The sequence below is a fragment of the Leopardus geoffroyi genome, chromosome A1, assembly GCF_018350155.1.
Source record: "Leopardus geoffroyi isolate Oge1 chromosome A1, O.geoffroyi_Oge1_pat1.0, whole genome shotgun sequence".
In the NCBI taxonomy this organism is placed as follows: Eukaryota; Metazoa; Chordata; class Mammalia; order Carnivora; family Felidae; genus Leopardus; species Leopardus geoffroyi.
The window spans coordinates 163,774,972-163,794,891 of record NC_059326.1 but is presented as its reverse complement, the minus strand read 5'-3'; the positions used below and the strand labels follow the sequence as shown (position 1 = coordinate 163,794,891).

The following is a 19,920-nucleotide window of genomic DNA, read 5'->3' as shown; positions in this document are numbered from 1 at the left end:
AGGGACAGATGTCACAGGCACCCAGTTGTGTTTCCTCATGGACTGAATGCATACCATTGCCATGAATATATCCTTTACCCTGAAATACAAATGAGCTACAAAAGTAATTTTTTTTTTTTACAAAAATGGGGCCTAAAAACAAGTCCTTAGGTGGAATTCTTGAACAGTAACTAGCCTGCTGATGATGGACCTTGTTTAAAGCACCACACAACAATGTGTGTTTACATCACCCTTTTATTTCATAGTTAGAAATAATACAGTTCCACAGGGTAAATCATCAATAAATAACGGTGTTTAATCATTAAACGTAAAAATCCCAACTCTTTGGCATCTGACAGGATTCTATTTCTTGTCAAACTAATGACTGTATAGATATAGTTAATCTTAGTGATCATTCGTCAATACAATATGTTACAAAGGTGCAATTTACTTTAAAATATACAACAGCTGAAAATTTCCAGCCCACCAAGAAATCTGACCAACACAGTCTTAAGATATGGGTCAACTTCCCCAAGGCTCTTTCACATGATTTGCCTCAGTGAAAGTATAATAAATGTTGATTTAAAGCGTTCCTAGGGTTTTCTAATACTTACTCTGCTCTACATAGAGTTAGCCATTCATTCTGGCTAAATAAAAGTCATTATCTGCACCAGGAATGACCCACTCATTAATAAAAGGTGTTCTTATTTTATAAGCAAGATGGCTAACACCTAAGAAACAGTCTCCAAAATAAAATTTCAAATAAGCAGTTCTATGCTGCCAGGAATGCCAATTCGGTAATAAATTGCACCTTCAAGAGTCAAAAAAGAAAAAAAAAAAATAGAAACTTTTACAAAAGGTTAAGTTACATACATTTTCCTCAAAATATATTCAAGAATAGTTGAGCGGTATTTGTTACTAAAGCCAGGGCATTATTTCTTTAGCAACAAATTAAACCAGTGCAATTGACATAAATTGTTAAGTAATCCAGGATTAACCCATTAAAACTGTAGAAGCCCTTTAGGCTCCCACACTAATCCTAGAAACTGAAATTTCAATGAGCGCTTTGAGCTGCACAGAACTAAAACTGGAATGACCCGATGCCATGCTGAATGGTATCACTTCATACTTAGTTTAAGCATTCGATAGTAGAAATCATGAGTCCTTCTATTAAAGTTTCATTCACTTACAGAACATTCAGATGCAAACAGTATTATGCCTATCATCCACAATTAAAAGAATCCTTTCCATTTTAAAGTTCCAGATGAATTTTAACTTAGAAAGTAAGCACTAAGGAAACTTTTTTAACTTAGGAAAACTTCATATTGGAAACTTTCTGGAAAAGCTTCCCCCCACCCATTGTAAAATAAATACTTTGTATCCCAAATTTAATTGTATTAAGACACACTTTAATAATGCTATAAAGAAATATTTTACAGCCATAGAGATCAATAACTTTCCATGCGGAAATAAAAAAATTCATTGCTCAATAGTATTATTGAGGCAAGTGAAGAAAGATTATTCTCTTGTCAATCTGAAATGTTAATTTTTTCAGTGCAAAACCAGTTATAAAATCTTTAAACTCAATATTTAAAAATAAAAAGTGGTCCAATTCAGCAATGTTCAAGTTCTAAATTTCGTAAAACAAATCATTACATACATTTTATAGTAAAATACAGAGATTAAAGAAGTACTTGAGTACTTAAGGATATCAATTTCTAATGAATCATACCAAGTCAGCAACAACCAAGCATATAACATTCCCAATTTGAGTGTCAGAATCATAAAGATGGTATTACTGTACCCGAAGCCTTTTTTCCTAGCTAAAAAGCTATACAGACTAACGGCCAACATTCTGTGTTCTTTGCAGTTGCGTGCTCTAGAATGATTTCCCCCAAAGTACCTGTGATTTCATCCCTGCATTTGAAATCTGATCCAAACAATTTTTCTGTTCCAGGAACGCTGAGCTGATATAACCATCTGTAACATGAAGAGTCCTGTACAGAGTACAACAGTGGGTTTCCCGCCAAGCGCAGGCTGGCCTAGACTGGTCTTTTCCCGCCAAGCGCAGGCTGGCCTAGACTGGTCTGCACTCTCTGTAAGTCATTCATGTGTTATTCCTAGCAAACACACGGTCCCCTCTGAGGGTTAGGTGTTGAAGCTGGTACTGGAGCACTTCGGTGTCGGCTGGCTCCTTGATGTTCATTTTATCTAGATTGAGGTAGTCCAGAGATTTGGAGTGAGCCCTCTTACCTTTAAGAAGACAAAGAGGCAGGGGCCCATGGAGGGCCTTGTAAGGTTCATAAGGTAAAGATTTAGTGCACTTGTCTCCCGAGCTGGGCATCCGCCTTCGCCTCCTGCCATTGACCGCCGGAATCTCGTATGGCTGGTAGTACCTACTTCTGGTTTTATACAAACGAGAGGAACGTGCAAGTCCTGCATCCAGCTGCTTGGAGCGCATGGAAGGCACAGCTTCTCCCTTACTCTCTTCACCTCCTGTGCACTTCTGGGCTAACTTCAGGAGTTCCTCACCAGTTGTGAAGCCCACCAGATAGTTAGAGTCCATGTGCAGGATCTGGTAGCCCGACACAGTCCGGCGCATCGGCGAGCACGGCGTGCTGGAACAGCGCGGCTTCTCTGCTTCTGCCTTTCCTGGGGAGCTCGCCTCCGCCACAGGCAAGGGCAGGGTGGCCAGGGTACTTCTGGACTCTCCATTAACATCTACTTCCATCTTAGGCACCAGTCTGCACACCCCTGAAAGCAAACAGACTCAGATTGTAAAGGTATAAGACACAGAATCCTGGGCCACGCTGATCATTTTAGAAGGCTCAGGGAGCATGAAATAACACTGGCCTGAAGAACAGCCAGTGAACAACCGCCAGATTTTTATCTGTGTCTATAAAGCATTCCAGAGCAGGCATAAAATGACTACTACTTCTCTGCCTTCAAGAACTCAAAGGCAGGTTAAATTAAAGTTTGGAGTACTACTAAAAGGTTCAGACAAGAAGCAAACAGAAAACAATACTTCTCTAAATGAGGCACTCCACACAAATCACACAAAGTTTATTCTTCGATGTGCTATTAAGCAAATCAAATACAGATCTCAACATCAAGCAAATAAAAATACACAGTTTATTTACCAAGAATCCACTAAACGTTCCCAACCTGAAAATTTAAATCTTTACGTTTTCCATCATTTAATTTAAAACAAGCACTCAGCTCCTCACGCCCACAATTTTGTTTTTCAATTGTGTTTAAGGGACTTTCATGAAAGATAAAAACCTTTCTGCAAAGGTTCCAATCAGACCCAATTTTTCTTTTTAAGGTATGGGGAGCCTTCAGGGAAAGTTCCCCAAACGTTGTAAATGTTGTTCCTCCCATACACCCAATGAATTGTTTAGAGCAAACCATTTTGTAGTTTAAAAATAAACCCCAATCCAATACATCAGGTCATTTTTAACAGTGAATTTATATAAAATATCAGATGTACTTTGATTGTTTAATCAGCTATTGCTCTGAGAGTTATTTTATTTTGCAATACCTAAAACACTGTACTTTTGAATACTATAAAAAATGGCAGAACAATTCTCAATGAATGCTGGTATTATTCACCACGATTATCACATTACATAGTTTGGAAAACCCTACTGACACCAAGTACCACAAATAATGGCCACGTTTCTAGAAAGCCACAGATAAATCAAACTTTGGAAAATAAAATACTAAGGAAAAGCGAGTGGCCGTGTCATTTCAGAGAAACTTTATTTCTACTTGATCATCAATCAGAAGTAGAAAACACAGTTTTAAGAATCTCAGATGGCTAATCAAAACGATGTCTAAGAGTCAACTATTAAGATGTCAACTTTAAGATGAAAAATTTATTGAAAAATAAATTTATTACATAATTTTTATAAAATCTCGTAAAACAACCTTTCCCTAATTGAAGCTCTTCCCAAAGTTTGGGTATTCATTTAAAATCCAAGCAATTCTAAAGCTTAATTTAGAAGAAGAAAAAAAAAAAAAAAAAAAGAACCTTATTCCCTCATTTACACGCTATACTTTCCTTCATTAGAAAATAAACCAAGACTGGGGCGCCTGGGTGGCGCAGTCGGTTAAGCGTCCGACTTCAGCCTCGTCATGATCTCGCAGTCCCTGAGTTCGAGCCCCGCGTCGGGCTCTGGGCTGATGGCTCAGAGCCTGGAGCCTGTTTCCGATTCTGTGTCTCCCTCTCTCTCTGACCCTCCCCCGTTCATGCTCTATCTCTCTCTGTCCCAAAAATAAATAAACATTGAAAAAAAAAAATTTAAAAAAAAAAAAAAAAAAGAAAAGAAACCAAGACTATGAAGAAGTTCCCAGATACTATCCTGTCCTCACTACAGCCCACATCTATAGCACAACTGAAAACTAACACTAATAAGGATTCCTGAGATACAGCAAACGCCAAAGGGATCCACAGAACTCTACTTACTTCCTGTTCTAAATCTTAGACTATGCATTCCCAAATTTAATTTAATCAAGATACTGTAGCCCTTCAGACCCTCCGGATTTAAAGCGATTGACTTTATTCTATATTATTAATGTAAAAATAAATTTATATTTGACCGTAATTTACAGCTCTGTTAACAGGACAGGAATAGTAGGCGACCATCAGCTACTTTGACATGCATACAAAAACCTGAAGATTTCTTATCTAATCAACTTTAGAGAACCCAAGCCTCGTCAAACCTTATGCTGAATAAACAAATGTTGACCCTAAGCCAAATGCCAAACTAATTTAATACTTTCTTTGTCGCTAATTCTACAGCCCAGAAGAAGCACAAGAAGACAGATTCAAGGCCTCCAACCTACCTAACCTGACAGGCAGCTATAGGCAAGAAGTGTTTCTCTGATACTCCATTCTGAAAGACGAGGAGGGTCAGTGAGGCTAAAATAACCCAGGCTACAGAGGAAAGAGAACACACACCCAGATGGGTACCTCACTCAAGAATGACCCAGGTGATGACACTCCAGCAGTTAGTCCACATTAAGTGACACAATGGTTTAGGTCTCTTCCAAATCTGGTACCCCATGACAGTCCACAGACCTCCACCAGCCACGTTCCTGCATTCTCATTTGGTACATTATAAACTTCCCCAAATCCATGAATTCACACTCCACCCATTCTGATTTGGGTACTAATTCAAACGGAGCTAAGCTGAAAGTCTTTTTTGCCTCTGAAGGATAAAAATTGCTAAACAAGGCAACACACAAAATCACCACAAAGAAGAGCAGGCACAGGCTTCCGTGATCAACAGAATCACTTGGAAGTGTGTTCCTATACTAAGCCAATTCTGCTGCATCAAGGCAGACCATCAAGAACTGTGAGGCTCTCTAGAGGATGAGGATAAAGGGTGGCAGGATACAAAGGTCTGAGAGTAAAAGGCAGAAATTATCTATTATCTAGAAAATAAGCACCTAGAAAATGAGAAAACTTAAGACAGTGAGTAAAGTGATGTATAAAGGTCAAAATCTGATTGAACATGAAACATGAGGTACATAACCACCGCTGCTTAAGTTTCCAGCAGCCATAACATCACACAAAAATATCACCTGGCCTGGGCAAAACTGCCTAACAGGATCTGCAGGCATCTACCTGATAGACAATGATTTCACCCAGATTATCAAACAAAAGGAACAGATGTGGTTAAAGAGCTCTGGAAATTTCAGCCAAGCAGCCCTGGTGTAAGAAATCTACCGTTATTTTGCTAAGGTAAACAACCCCACTCCCTTGTTAGAAAACACCAACGAACGAGAAAGTCAAAGAAATAAGCATTTCTAATACACTCTAACAAATATTTAGCCTAGTAACTAAGGTCAATACTCTACGTCAGATTTCTGAATTATAGTCTCACTGTGCTGGAACCTAAAAACGCTGTTTGAAATACACATAAAGCTGCAACCTACTCAATCTCTCTTGATGCACAACTGTAAATTCTGGAGAACTGTGCACATTTTTGCTACAAAAGCATCAGTATTTCTGCTCCAAACAGTAAGAGAGTCTCAAAACTAACAGCTCTTTTAGGTGGCTTCACTGGTTTCTGCAGTGTGCTGCCAAATTCATGAGAACATCTTCAGACCTTAATATTCACGTAGGAATGAATGTCAATGCTGCAACAACCTGAACTCTTGCAGACCACTTAGTTTTTTGTTGTTGTTGTTGTTGTTGTTGTTTTTAAAGGATCCTTTTTAATTAATATATTGCCTTTCTAAAGAGTATCTACTATGCAGCACTAAGGAAGCTAGGTGGCGGCGGGGTTTCAGAAAAGAGAATGCTGGTTGGCAAATATTTTGTTTTTAGCTAGGTGGAATGCTGACTAAGCAGCATGCCTTCCATTCTTCAATGTGACTGAAAGCAAAGTTTTTATGCTATTAAATTCCTTAGAATTTCCTGACTGCATTTGCACACTGGAGCAAGATCCTGGGAGCAGTTAGCAAATCAGCTTCCACAAGCTATCTCTTAAGTGGGTAGAAGTAGTATAGATCACATCTAGTATGTTCTGAAGAAGTCTAGGTACTTTCTAATTCTGCAATCCTACAGAAAATAATAATAATAATAATAATAATAATAATAATAATACACCAGTGACACTAAAGATGGATGTCCAATATTTCACATTGCAAAATTTCTCACTAAAACCACTCATCAGGAAACATGGCTACCATGACTACAATTGGAGATGGCCTTTGTTTGGCAGAACATGTTTCATATTTTCCCATGAAAAATTTGCTTATAGGTTTGTTATTCTTCATGAACTGCTCATGACTAAGCATTTTGTTTCATATCCTAAAATAAACTGTGCATCATAAACGCATACTGCCAAGGTAAAAGATTACAAGAACTCTTGTAAACACTGCGGGTATGTGCAACAGGCACCCTCTCCCACTGCATCAATAAGAATAAACATGAGGCGGGAAATCAGGCACAATGCTAACTTCTGCACTGCTGAACACTAGAAATCAGAGACCAACAATATCCTTATTGATTCCATTAATGCCTTTCATATATAGTTTAAAGCAAAAATAAAAACTGGAAACAGAAAACAGGGAAAGTATTGTTAATAATAACAAAAGCAGCAAAATTTCTGTTGATAGAAGAGTCTAGAACAACACAGTACAATGAGAATAGAAAAGTCAACTTGTAGCTGAAGAGTACTTTTAAAAGTGAGTTTCTTAAGTACGTTCCAAGAACAAACATAATTCATATATTTTTTAAAAATTTTATGTAATTAAAAAAATTTTAATTCCATATCAAATTGCCTCACAATCTAATCTGTCACAAGGGGACTAACATATACTTATAAAACGTGCAAGACCTGACAGTGTTCACGGATGCCATTTATTTCTTTGAAATAGATGAGGATTCAAAATTAGACAACACTAGACAAGGTAACATGTTTTAATAGAAAAATGTACACAGCGCATACAGTGCATATTTTAAAAACACTAGGTACAGCCTGCAATTATGAATTTTGGTTGCAACTAATGCCAACAGGTACAAACCACAACACACATGTGGGGAACCCAGTACAGCAAGATGAGCACGGTCAAAAGACTGTGACCTGTCTAGAATCTGTTCAGCTTTGAACACTCCCCAGAAAATCTAACTTCCTAAGCATGTGGCACAAGGGGCCTTAGAAAAATATAACCTAAACACCTTAGCTCCTTAGACCAGCTCTGAAAATAGCTGAGAAGTTTCACAATTGCCACACAAAGAATTCTTTTTGAGAAATACTGCATTCTGGGAATTTTTTTTTTTAATCAGGCCTATCAAAAAAAAGTCACCACCAGTAATCAAAAAATTGTTCCATATGTTTGAACCGCTTTTAGTAACACACAGCAATCCCATTTAAAAGAAAACAGATATAACTGTCTAAATATACAGAACAAAAATGTCACCATGTGAACCAAATCCTTTTCAAGAAATGAACCATTTGGAATAAAGCCGGCTCTTGGAAAATGGGGAGTCTCCTAAGCATGAGTACTGTCAATCTAGTAATATCCAGAACCACCTAGTTTTAATGCCAGAATGATCTTGGATTGCATGGATGCTGAACTTCTGAAGCCATGAAGGCAGGGGCCTGCCCAGAGTCAGGCAGACATTTCCTGGTTTCCTGTCTCCATCAACTTCATCATGCTGGGCTTGCAGCACATGGTTCCCAAACTTGTACACATGCTAACATCACCCAAGGAGCTTCAAAAAATACTGATGTCTGTGCTCTACCCCAGATCTGTGATTTAATTCATGGAGGTACAGCCTAGGGTCTGAAATTTACAAAAGACCTCCAGGAGATTCTACTATGCAGACATGTTCGGGAACTTGTCAGAGAACTTACCTAGTAGGAGAATTTCACTGCCTTTTTTGTTTGTCTGTTTGTTTGTTTGCTTTCAATCAGTGATTATTGTCATATTAGTGGATATCATTTTTGTATGCTTTGAATTGCTAACAACCTATCCCTAAGACCTTAACTTACTGTTTCTAATCCATTGTGGGCTTAATAATGATCTGCTAACCCACCTTGTTAAAACCAGATATAAAATAAAAATAAATCAGTGCTGAATGAGAAACAGGCCCCTTCATCTGCACATACTTTGGTACAGTTACTTTAGTTTCTTAGCAGCCTCTGTCAGATACAGCTCTTTGGACAACAGTCTGGCAATTACTTGTACAGTTAAATAAGTACTTATTAAAAAACCCACCTGCCCAACTTGTAGGCATTTACCTAAGAAAAATGAAAATATATGTTCACACAAAGACCTGAATGTGAAGGTTTTTAACAGTTTCATTCTTAATCACCAAAAACAGGAAACAATCCAAATGTCCATCAACAGGGAAATGGAAAAAGAAACCATGGTCTGTCCATACAGTGGAATACCACTCAGCAACAAAAAGGAGCAGACTAGCATTACACAAGTGAAAGTTGCAGACAGAAAATGCTACATACTGTGTGATCCTATTTATAGGACATTCTGGAAAAAAATCAATGACTACAAAATGCTACAACGGGGGGTGATTAAAATATTCTACATATTGACTGTAGTGGTCTTTCTACAACTGGATACATTTGTCAAAACTCATCAAACTATACAAAAGGGTGAATTTTACTATATATAATTTATATGTCAATAATTCAGACTTTAAAAATAAAAGAAGTCTATCACATATTTCCAAGTTTTTGACTGTTCTACTTTTAAAATTCTTCACATTATCTAATCTCAGAATCAGAAGGAATATTAATGGCTGTTACCGTGTGTGTTTGAACACCTTCAATTACAAGTAACTTACTGCCTCTTGAGTTGGTTCATTTCACCTTCTGCAGCTATGCTAGACTGTCCTATCATTTATAAATATATCTATAATTATGTATACATGCATTTGTCTACAGACATGGATCTGGAGAGAAAGATAGAGACAAACAGACAGACACACACATTCCTGTAGCTTCTTCTCACTGCAAGTAGTTTTGTGCTTTATTTAAATCAGATGAGTTAATAACCCAGCCACAGTATTTCTTACTCAGTATCCTCTAAAAGTATTTTGTACTTCTTGCTTTCTTTCTCAAAACTGAAAATGTAGTAATGTTTCCATTTTTTCAATGTTTTAAAATGCATTTTCATAAATCTAATAAGCTATATCTACCTACTGACACCAAAGTGTTGGTTTTCCCCCATCATTCTTTTGAGTCATTCTGCTGCTGACTGCTAATTTGGAAATCACTCATTAGGAAACTAGATTTTTTTTCCCCAAGGATTCCCCCCACCCCCCAAGGATTATGATGACTCTAATTCAAATGAAGGACCTACAAAAACATTGCCCAAGCAGGACATACCAAAGCATGAACTCACACTAACACACTTTTTAAAATGCTAAAAGCTATAATGATCATTATTAAATGTTTTTCACCTTCAAAGAGATGGGAGTCACATGGACACCTGTGTTAGCACAGATACACAGATGACACACTGGAAAAGAACTAAAAGAAGACAACAGCACTGCACAATTTGAACGAGTTTAAATTCATGGAGTAATAAAAGGAACGTCATACTTGCAGTGAACCGCTACATGACCAAGTGAAAATGATGCTCCATTCAGTCACCTGTTTGCCATTCTTTATGTAGGATAATATACAACTAGAACTTTTTGCAAATTATTGTGCCAATCCCTAGGGATTCATGTTTTACTAAAATCTCCCTGAAATTAGAGCAACTACCTCTTAACTACTCTATTTGGAAATCTTATTCCATAAAATGTCCTGTATCTTATAGGGAATAAAAAAAAAAACCCTACTCAATCAATGAAGCAAACACTTCAAGATAGTAACAGTCTCATTCTGCAACAGTAATTTCAGTTCTCATCATGAAAAAATTCATAATTGTAGTGTACATATTTGCAATGATATACTGACATTTCATGTTCATTGTTTATGTGGTCCTTAAATTACATTACGATACTATGTTCACACAACTGGTCAACAAACAGAAAAAGCAAAATATAACTCACCAGACTAAATCCCAGAAGATGTCACTGTACAATGTCCAATGAGTCCCAAGGGAACACAGGCATACTATTTTTTCTGCTCTACTCCAGATACTAAACATGGAATATAAAAATAAACCTTTAATATAACAAGTAACACAACTTACAAAGCAATTATAAGAATTCTAACTGCAAAAGAGGATGAAACTAGCAGGAGGTACTAACACCAGGTACAGGTTAGAGAGGACACAATATTAATTCATTTCATTAAAGCAATTTGAGTTTGTTCGGCTAAATTTTAACTTCAAACACTTTATCATGTTTGTTCCTCTGTATTCTGCTGCTGAAATTCTACCTTGAGACTAAGAGCAGCTAACTGGACTAAAGACAGAGACACAAAAACTTGGGGGGTTCAAAGTCGATTCCACCACCAATTTTTGTGTTCAAGAGATTCAGAGTATCCTATGGAAAAAGTAACCCTGAGGCTGAGGTCAAAAGAACAGGTCCTAGTCCTGGCCTTGCTAACAACGCTGCCTCTTGACCTTGCATCAAGAGCAATTATTTAATATGAGGACAGTACCACCCTTCCTCCTCATACAGTTGTTGTATGGATCTAATGAGAGGAGGCAGGTGAACATATTCTGCAAAGTCCTTTATGGATGTGTGATGTTATTGTCATGCAATTAATTTTTGGTGTCTACTCATTTTAGCCACAAAACAGCAACAATTAAAAATCCTTCATAAGACTGCTGCTCTGAAGCAAATAAACGGAAAGGTCTTGGAAAACAATGCCCTTCCTTCCTTCCTAGCAACAATTTGAAAAACACTTCTTTGGAGTTACCACAGTGCTTAAGGTTTCTAGCATCTCCTTTGCGTCTTCCCCCTACCTGGGAAGGTAATGTGTAAGAGAATCTATCTGTATCTCCTACCTTCCTAGTTAATTGGCTTAACTTCTTAAGGCCAAGAAAATTCCCCAAAGTCCTTTCCACCTGTAAAGATTTCTTTGGTTGCTGCATTTCTGTTGTTGTGTTTAACTTGGGGTGAGGGAGCCCCAAACGAGCCTTGTGGAGCCACTTCACCCCCACAGGTGCACAGGGCCCGACACAGTGGCTACCATGAAACATGCCCAACTGCAAACAGCAAGGGAAAAGGCAAGGACTTTGTCACTTTATTACTGTCCCCTTGCCAGTACTGAAGAGTTTTAGCCAAAGGAAAGGGATAATTCCCGAATTAAAGGGATTTGCCTCTGCAGCTTGAGGAACTGGAAGGAGTTCGTGCACCAAGAAAGGTCATCCCGAGCAGCTCACACGTTTATCAGCCTCCGGAACGTGGGTCCACTTAAGAAACAGACACGCTCCCTGCCACCGCCTGTGGCACAAACCCGGTTCAGACTGGGGAGCCAAGACACCTCGATGATGAACACTAGCTTCTCCTCCACCAATGAAGCCTCTGATTTTTACATAAAGTGAACTGTGATGCCACGAAGCTGTTGCCCGACAATACCTTCTTTATTTCATACACTCACCCTTCCAAATTTCCCCAATACTACTGTTAGAAAGCTCAACTTGACTTCTTTTCTTTTGTAGATGTTTATTTTTGAGACAGAGACAGAGCGTGAACAGGGGAGGGGCAGAGAGAGAGAGGGAGACACAGAATTCCAAGCAGGCTGCAGGCTCTGAGCTGTCAGCACAGAGCCCGAATGGGGACTTGAACCCACGAACTGTGAGATCGTGACCTGAGCCGAAGTCGGAGGCTTAACCCACTCAGCTGCCCAGGCGCCCCTGCAACCTGACTTCTTAATTCAAGTAAATCGATTTTTAATGGGGAAGGGAAATTAAAGAAGAAACTAAGATTTTTGAGCACCTTCTGCACGCCAAAAGCCCTACACCATTGTTTCACTGCATCTTCACTTCTACTCCACGAGGACGTATCCTCCCCAGTGTAAGTATTCCATCAGGTGACGCTGTCTGAACCCGAACCCCATCTCGTCTGACTCCAAAGCCCACTGACGCTGCTTTAGATACATGTGGCCTCTGTTCAGCCATAAGCCCGGATGTACAGCTTTTTACACAATAACCATGTTCCTGAAAAATGTAAATTAATTTCTGTAAATGGAATTCTATTTCCAATGTGTGGGGAGGCACTTTATTTTAAAGCTCTACTGCCTCACTTGTGAAATGATTAGAGGGAGGTAGTTTTAGCTACTAGTTCTAGTGTTATTTCCAACTGCAAAGTGTTAGGATGTCACAGCACATAGTGCAGTCTTCCACGAAGTCATTCTAAGTCACGGGCCCTTTCTTCCAGGAGCGGGTAAGATACTTTAAAATCATAAATCGTAAGGCAGGAAAAACACGTATCAACCAGTGGTTGGGCATCAAATACAGATCGACATTTCCGCTGAATATTTCAGGACTACATCTATCACAAAGTGAGATAAACTTCATTTAGACTTTTAGCAATTTTAGATTGAAAACCCAGCAGGAGGAACATGGGAAAAGTCTGGATCTGGTTTAAGTCTAAATCAAAAATCGTTTTCAAAAACAGTGTAAAATCTCAATCAAACTTTCATATAATTTGCACCATGTACTTGGTGATACATGCTTCCCTTCAAACTTTTAAATGCACTGAAGAAATGTATTGTCCAACATTTTTTCAACAGCAAAAGAAAAATCAACCTAAAACTTCATTCTGGATTGGAAAACAGAGGAGCCTTAAAGTAATTATCCCACTCGTGCCCCGGAGCTGATGTGGAAGTCTAGGAAATGGTGGTAATTTCATAGTAAACAAAGTGTAGTAACTGATTATCCCTAATAGGGCACTGCCAAGCCAAAAATAGAATACAAACACAGAGTCCAAGGGAGCCACCTGGGCAACACCAAGGTACGGCAGCTCCTTTCCCGGTCTCAGTTTTACTCATTTCTGACTTTGCTTTCTGTCAGGCGGGTACCACCTGCTATCTGTGCACAGGGACTAAGAGGAGGAGGAGGATAAAGATGATGAAAAAGGGGAAGAATCAAAAGAATGAGACCAGACACGAGTATAAGAATATAACTTCTTTAAAGAGACTGCCTATAAAGGAAACTAGTTACAAAAACAAACAACAAAACAAAAAACTATAGTAAGGGCTTACCCTCATCTACCACAAACAATTAGGAGTCTAATATAAAAGTTTCCAACAGATTGGGATTTTTAATAAAAAAGAAATCAGTATTTTTGAACACCTTCTTTACGCCAAAAGCTATAAGCGATTTATAGCTACTCCCTGAGGAAAATACTACCCCCATTTTAAAGTATTCAATCAAATAATACTATTTGAGAGTCCAAGCAAGAATCTCAATGCCTACCGGTCTGACTCCAAAGCCCACGGACACTGTCATAATAGGGAAGGTGAGTTAATACACTTTGTTTACTATGAAATTACCAACCATTTCCTAAATTTCCACTTCAGCTCCAGGGCTGGCAGAGATAATCACTTTAAGGTTCCTCTGCTTTCAAATCTAGAATAAAGTTTTAGATTGAAATAACATTTTTAGAATACTTTTAAAATCTATAAATCTCTTAACACTTGCAACTGATTCTGGCCAATGTTTTGAACATGAAGGCTTGGCAACGTATCAATGCATCTCCTCTCAAAAACAGTCAGCAAGAAGGAAAAGAATTCACGTGAAATTCTTACAAGATGTACTAAATGCTGTGCAGAAAGACAGACTGAAGTAAACAGACCAGAGGCTAGAGTACATAATGCTTCCAGCTATAAACAGCTGAAACAAACAGAAAACCCTGTGACATTATCTTGTAAGCACTGTAAATAGGGAAAACTGAGCATGGCCAAGGACTTCCCCACAGGCCTCTGGATAGGGAGGCCATGAGTGAGTAAGCAAAAGACACTCAACACACGACTGCAAATGAATCTTCTGCAGATAGAAAAGTTTGAAAACTGGGGCGCCTGGATGGCTCAGTCAGTTAAGCATCCAACCTCAGCTCAGGTCATGATCTCACACTCCATGAGTTCGATCCCCGTGTCAGGCTCTGTGCTGACAGCTCAGAGCCTGGAGCCTATTCAGATTCTGTGTCTCCCCTCTTTCTGACCCTCCCATGCGCATGCTCTGTCTCCCTCTGTCTCAAAAATAACTAAAAACATTAAAAAAAAATTTTTTTTTAAAGTTTGCAAACATTAACTAGGAAGTATGTCAAATTTCACAGGCAAGGTGATAGATAGCAAAACAGGTAAATAAAGAAGAATGTCCTTCAAAAGTAGGGTGGCCATGTCTCTGTCAGAGCCTGTTCTCTGGCATAATTATTTATAGCACGCCCTTTATCTCTCAAAAGTGTCCCAGTTTGGCAATTACATTGTTATTCTACTCAAAAGTAATATTTAACAATGAAAAGGCAATGAATTAAAACAGGGGGGGAAAAGGGAAAGAAAGCCCCTTCTGCTTGCACAGTGGCTTCCCATACAGATCTGAGGAGTATTTCTTTGGGTGTATCCATTGAGCCATTCAATTATTCATTTACTCATTCTGTCACTCAACAGTATTTCTGGAGTTTTATTATATCCCAGCATTGTACAGGCACTGGGGCAAATAGAAAAAGTGAAGTTGGGAAGGAAAGACAGACAGACATGGAAATAATATACATCTAATACACAGAACAGGAAACCTGAATGGTCCTGGGAACCCAGAGAAGGGAGTGGTTTTTTTTTTTTTCCCCAGATGCAGAAAGCTCCCACATGGAAATGTTCAAACCCACACACAAAATCTCTACACTCAAAAAAGCCCTAAGTATCAGACTTCAGCACAGATCCACTAACAAAATAGCAGTAAGAAAAAAAATTAACATCTATCACTTCCAAACCATATGGTTATAAATATGAAGGCCAGGAAATAGCCCTTGCAAAATTCTGGTAAATAAATCCCACTAATCATTAAAGATTATGTTATGAAAAGATAAATTTTGGGCAAAGGAAACTGGTAGAGTAGAGGTTATGGGTTCTAATTCTAGATTCAAAAACACAAAGAAAAAAAAAAAGGAAACAGGGAGTATTTCTCAGAGTAGCTCTTTGAGGACTGATCAGTAATTTTAAATTTTTTTTTTCAACGTTTATTTATTTTTGAGACAGAGAGAGACAGAGCATGAACGGGGGAGGGGCAGAGAGAGAGGGAGACACAGAATCGGAAACAGGCTCCAGGCTCTGAGCCATCAGCCCAGAGCCCGACGCGGGGCTCGAACCCACGGACCGCGAGATCGTGACCTGGCTGAAGTCGGACGCTTAACCGACTGCGCCACCCAGGCACCCCCTGATCAGTAATTTTAAAAAAGCACCTGGGGAAAAAAAAAAAAAAAAACAGCTATTTTTAAAAGTCACATTCAGATTAATGAAAATATTTTGCAACCACCAGTCTCAAATATTACTCTAAAAACAAAAAAGACACAGACCAAAACATCTCTCAAGTCACAAAACACTGAGCAGAAATAAAACAGGTTAGCTGCTAAAGCACAACACACACAAATGAAAACAAAATGCTTAGCTGTGCCTACCCTACGTGATCCTCTTAAAGATTACTTTAATCTTACTTTTCCATTCGAAACTCATAAAAACTAACATCAAAAATTTTAAGAGCTGTTGAGTGTGACTGTTCTGAAACCATCCTTGACCTTACAAACAAATCACTAATCTCACCAGGGTGGTAAGACAACCCATAATTGGTTCAGTAGACAAAAATGTGTTTCTCTTGCTAGTATCAGTTCTTTCAATAGCAACCCCCTCAAAGTGCAGCATTCATTTTCCCCTCTGTTTCTGCTAGTAGAAATTAAAGCTAGATTACCAATGTTGTCTTACCATTATGTGAAGTCACCTTCTACTTTTAGAAAAAAAAAATGGGAGTTTCACTACAAATATGACTGATGGTAACTGGAACTGGAGGTCTACATGCAGTCTTTACAAGAAATTTGCCTCCTAGGAAACATAACCGAAATGGGACAGGTGCACACGGTGGAAATGGCTAACCTTCCACATGAAAGCTTAAAACCAGAAACTTCTTCTGATAGGCCTGTGATGAAATCAAGAGTTCTCTCTGGAGGAAAAGAGGTGATTCTTCCCCCAGAGGATATAAATTGGCAACAGCAAAGAAAATTTAAACACTGTATATAAAGTTTTATCACTTCTACCACACTACATACTTTTAAGAGTGTACAATAGCTTCCCAAAGCATACAAAGTTACACAGAGAAGGTAAACAAATTTACTGACCATTATGCAAGGTCCTATGTATCTTATATCTTGGAATAGTCACTATTAAACAGTCTCATTTGCAATTAACTAAAATGCTGACAGAAGCATTTTCTATACACCATTCTTATCAAATCAAGAGGTCTAGGGGCTCATTAATCCTTGTATTTCATCCTGGACATTTTATTAAGTTTATAATGCATACACAGTTACATGATAAAAACACTGAAATCTGTGAAACATTCATTAAACATAACTGTAAGCACAAAGCATGGCCTTTAATTAATAAAGTACCAAAAGCTTCTGCAATAATAACCAACACTTTATTTTGAAATCACTGGGAAAACAAACTGAGAAGAGATCATTTATATCTCCCTGAGAGTGTAACTTCTACAGGGTTAAAAAAAACATACAAAGCAACTAACAACTCTAAATTGTAGAGTGGCTCATCTGAGAAAAACAATGTAAAATGAAGTCTAGTAACGTCAGAAATGTTTTGCAAGAATTGCTCTTTGGGCTAGGAGTAGCAAGCATGCGATTAAATGCTACTGCCTCCATTCTTCCTCAAATGATTAAAAAGTTCCCAGCCCCAGTTTTACCTATGTACAACCACCATGCACAGACCAAACAGCATCTTGGCTCGACACTCATCAGTAACCCACCCGGATGCAAACCGAAGTGGGTGGAGAAGCAGGAAAACCCTAAGGACGTGGAACACTTGCAAGGGGAAAAGGACGGGGCCGTCATTCCCTTCATGTTCCCATCTCCTTGCTGGCAGATTTGCAGATTCCACCACTAGAGAGAGTTTGGCAGCTTCACAATGGGGCCGCCTGCTCAGCGTCTGACTGCCGCCCGCCTGGAAACCCCTTTCCCCCGCTTATCACCCGCCCTACAAAAGTCCACCCGCGACAGGTGGGGAGAGGGCGGCAATGCCCAACAACAAATCTGCCGCTTTCGCTTCTGGCCAGCAACCGGCCCCAATCTACAAGCGCGCCCCTCCCGGCACTGCCGGCCTGTTCGCCCCCGCTGTACCCGCAGACGCGCAGCGGGCGCGGGCTACGGGCTCTCGGGCGACCTCACCCCCCAGGATTGCAGTGGGGGCGAGGAGGGCCGGCGAGATAAGACCTTCAGGGCTCGCCCGTGGGCGCTATCTGGCCAGGGCAGTCGCACCAGGCGCGCGGCCGTGGCGCGCCGCCAGAGGCGCAGCAGGCCGGGGAAAGAGCTACTTCTCAATGGGGCCCCGAGGCCGTCTGCCCCGCGGTGCGGGCACGCCGGCGGAGGAACCAGCGTGCGCGCCAACGCGCCTGGACTTCCGCACCGCCGCACCGCGGGAGAGGCGCTCCGGATCGCCGAGTCCCCGCACCTCCCCGGCGAGCGCACGCCGCGCGCACACGGGGGCGCACGCCCCCGCACACTCACACGCGCTGCACACTCACGGCGTCTCCAGCCCCACCCCTGTGCCAAGCAGCCGCGGGCTCCCCGCACCCCGTAGGGGCCCCACCCAGTTCACCAGACCCCAGCCTCCAGCTCGGGCGCTCAGGGACCAGTCCGCCGAGGCTCGGGGCCCCTAGGGTCGCCTCGTCGTTCACCCCCAGGCCGACCCGCCCGCCTGGGGTTCCCCGGCACCGCGCGGGCACCGCGGGCACCGCGCGCCCGGCCCCGGCACGAGGCAGGGAGGAAGGGGCGGTGCCGCGACTGGGCTGGCACCGGAGCTCGGTGACTGGAGCACCCCCCCAACCCACCCACCCATCACCACCACCTTTTCTGCAGCACAAAAGGTTGCAGGCGGAAACGCCGTCCCCGTGCAACCTACCGGTGGCCCAGGGCTCTGCCACCTCCGCCGCGCCTGGGCCGCAGAGCCGGAGAGAAGGGCGGGAGAGGCGCAGGGCTGCGGCGCCGAGATCCGGGCAGAGGCCGCCAGCCGAGCCAGCCGGGTACCCTCTCCTCTCCCACCGCGCTCGGAGCCAGCTACCGCCCGGCGTAGTCCCCGCCTCCTCCTCCTCCTCCGCCGCCCGCCTTCCCGCCCTCCTCCCTCCGGCTGCGGAGGCGCAGCCCGTCTGCGCTGGGCCCGCCTCCTGCGCCCTGCTCTGACACCCGGAGGAAGGGCGGGCCGGCCGGAGAAAGGCGCTAAGAGGCCCGAAGTAGTTGGCGGGGGCGGGGGAGTTGCGGACTGGGAAGGGGAGGAGGAGTCGTAACACCTCCTCCCAGTCCAAACCTGCAGCCCAACTGAGGAGCTCCGACTCGCTGGCCGAGGCTGCACGTACGTTTCCTCAGGTGGTGTGGTGATGTTTGTCATTCGTGAGTCTCTGCTTAAAGGACTCAGCCCTGAGCAGACTGAAAGCCCATGAAATTACAAATTTGACCCTTCAAATCTTAGAAAACTGCTAAATATCTAGGGAATGGAGTGAGGTGAATTCAAATTCACATTCTGATTGGATTAGCTATTTTTGAAGCCTCAGGCTTGATCTTTTCCATTCTTGTAAGAAATTCTTTTCTTTGATCAAGATTTTCTTTTCTCAATTCATATGCATCTCCTCCGCCAAACAGGTTCACAAACTCAGTGATAAGAATATATGCCAAGACTTTTCACATGCATTTCCAAATTTACACCTCCCGACAAATTTGTGAGGGAGTGACCGATTATCCACATCCTAAAGGTTTGGAAAGTTTAACTTCCTCGAGGTCACACTTGTACTTAGTGCCTGAGCTGAGTCTGAACCCAGGCACTGGAAAGACGAAATTGTTTATAGATGTTGCTAATTTATGTTCCAGTCTCAATCCAAGAGAGTTCTTACTGTTCTTTTTTTTTTTTTAACAAAATACTTTATGTGAACACAAAAGGCATAAACTTAATACAAATTTAAACAAATCTTGATTCAAACTTGTTCCCAAATCTGTATATGCTTCTGATAACATAAAAACAAATAAACCCGAACACCCCTGTTTCAAAAGAGCGATGCCCATCGGCTTCTCCGCTAGAAGACATTTTATACTACCTCTCTGTGTCCTAAAGTAAGTATGGGAAGTTAGAGGGAGAAGAAGACTTTGAAGAATATTCTCTAAAGAACAATTTTAGAAAACACAAATTACTTAAAAAAATTTTTAATGTTTAATTTTTTTTAATGTTTTTATTTATTTTTGAGACAGAGAGAGACAGAGCATGAGCAGGGGAGGGGCAGAGAGAGAGGGAGACACAGAAT

At 41.0% G+C, this 19,920-nt stretch overlaps 1 protein-coding gene across 10 annotated transcripts; it reads right to left on the bottom strand.

Annotated features, from left to right (window-relative positions):
* Positions 1-216: 216 nt before the first annotated feature.
* MACIR (macrophage immunometabolism regulator) lies at positions 217-18,872 on the bottom strand. Of its 10 annotated transcripts, none has more exons than XM_045500254.1 (3): positions 18,534-18,866; positions 10,517-10,606; positions 217-2,733 (listed from the first exon to the last, which is right to left on the bottom strand). In XM_045500254.1, exon 3 carries the CDS (start codon positions 2,708-2,710, stop codon positions 2,087-2,089), a length of 624 nt encoding a protein of 207 aa, XP_045356210.1. In that variant the 5' UTR covers positions 2,711-2,733; positions 10,517-10,606; positions 18,534-18,866; the 3' UTR covers positions 217-2,086. The 10 variants fall into 10 exon arrangements, with proteins under 10 accessions (XP_045356210.1, XP_045356224.1, XP_045356232.1 ...); XM_045500268.1 differs by lacking the exon at positions 18,534-18,866 and adding an exon at positions 18,231-18,362; XM_045500276.1 differs by lacking the exon at positions 18,534-18,866 and adding an exon at positions 18,222-18,361.
* Between the last annotated feature and the right edge of the window lie 1,048 nt (positions 18,873-19,920).

Excerpts from the sequence above, each read along its gene's own strand:
- MACIR (XM_045500329.1), bottom strand. The coding sequence starts at position 2,710 with ATGGAAGTAGATGTTAATGGAGAGTCCAGAAGTACCCTGGCCACCCTG.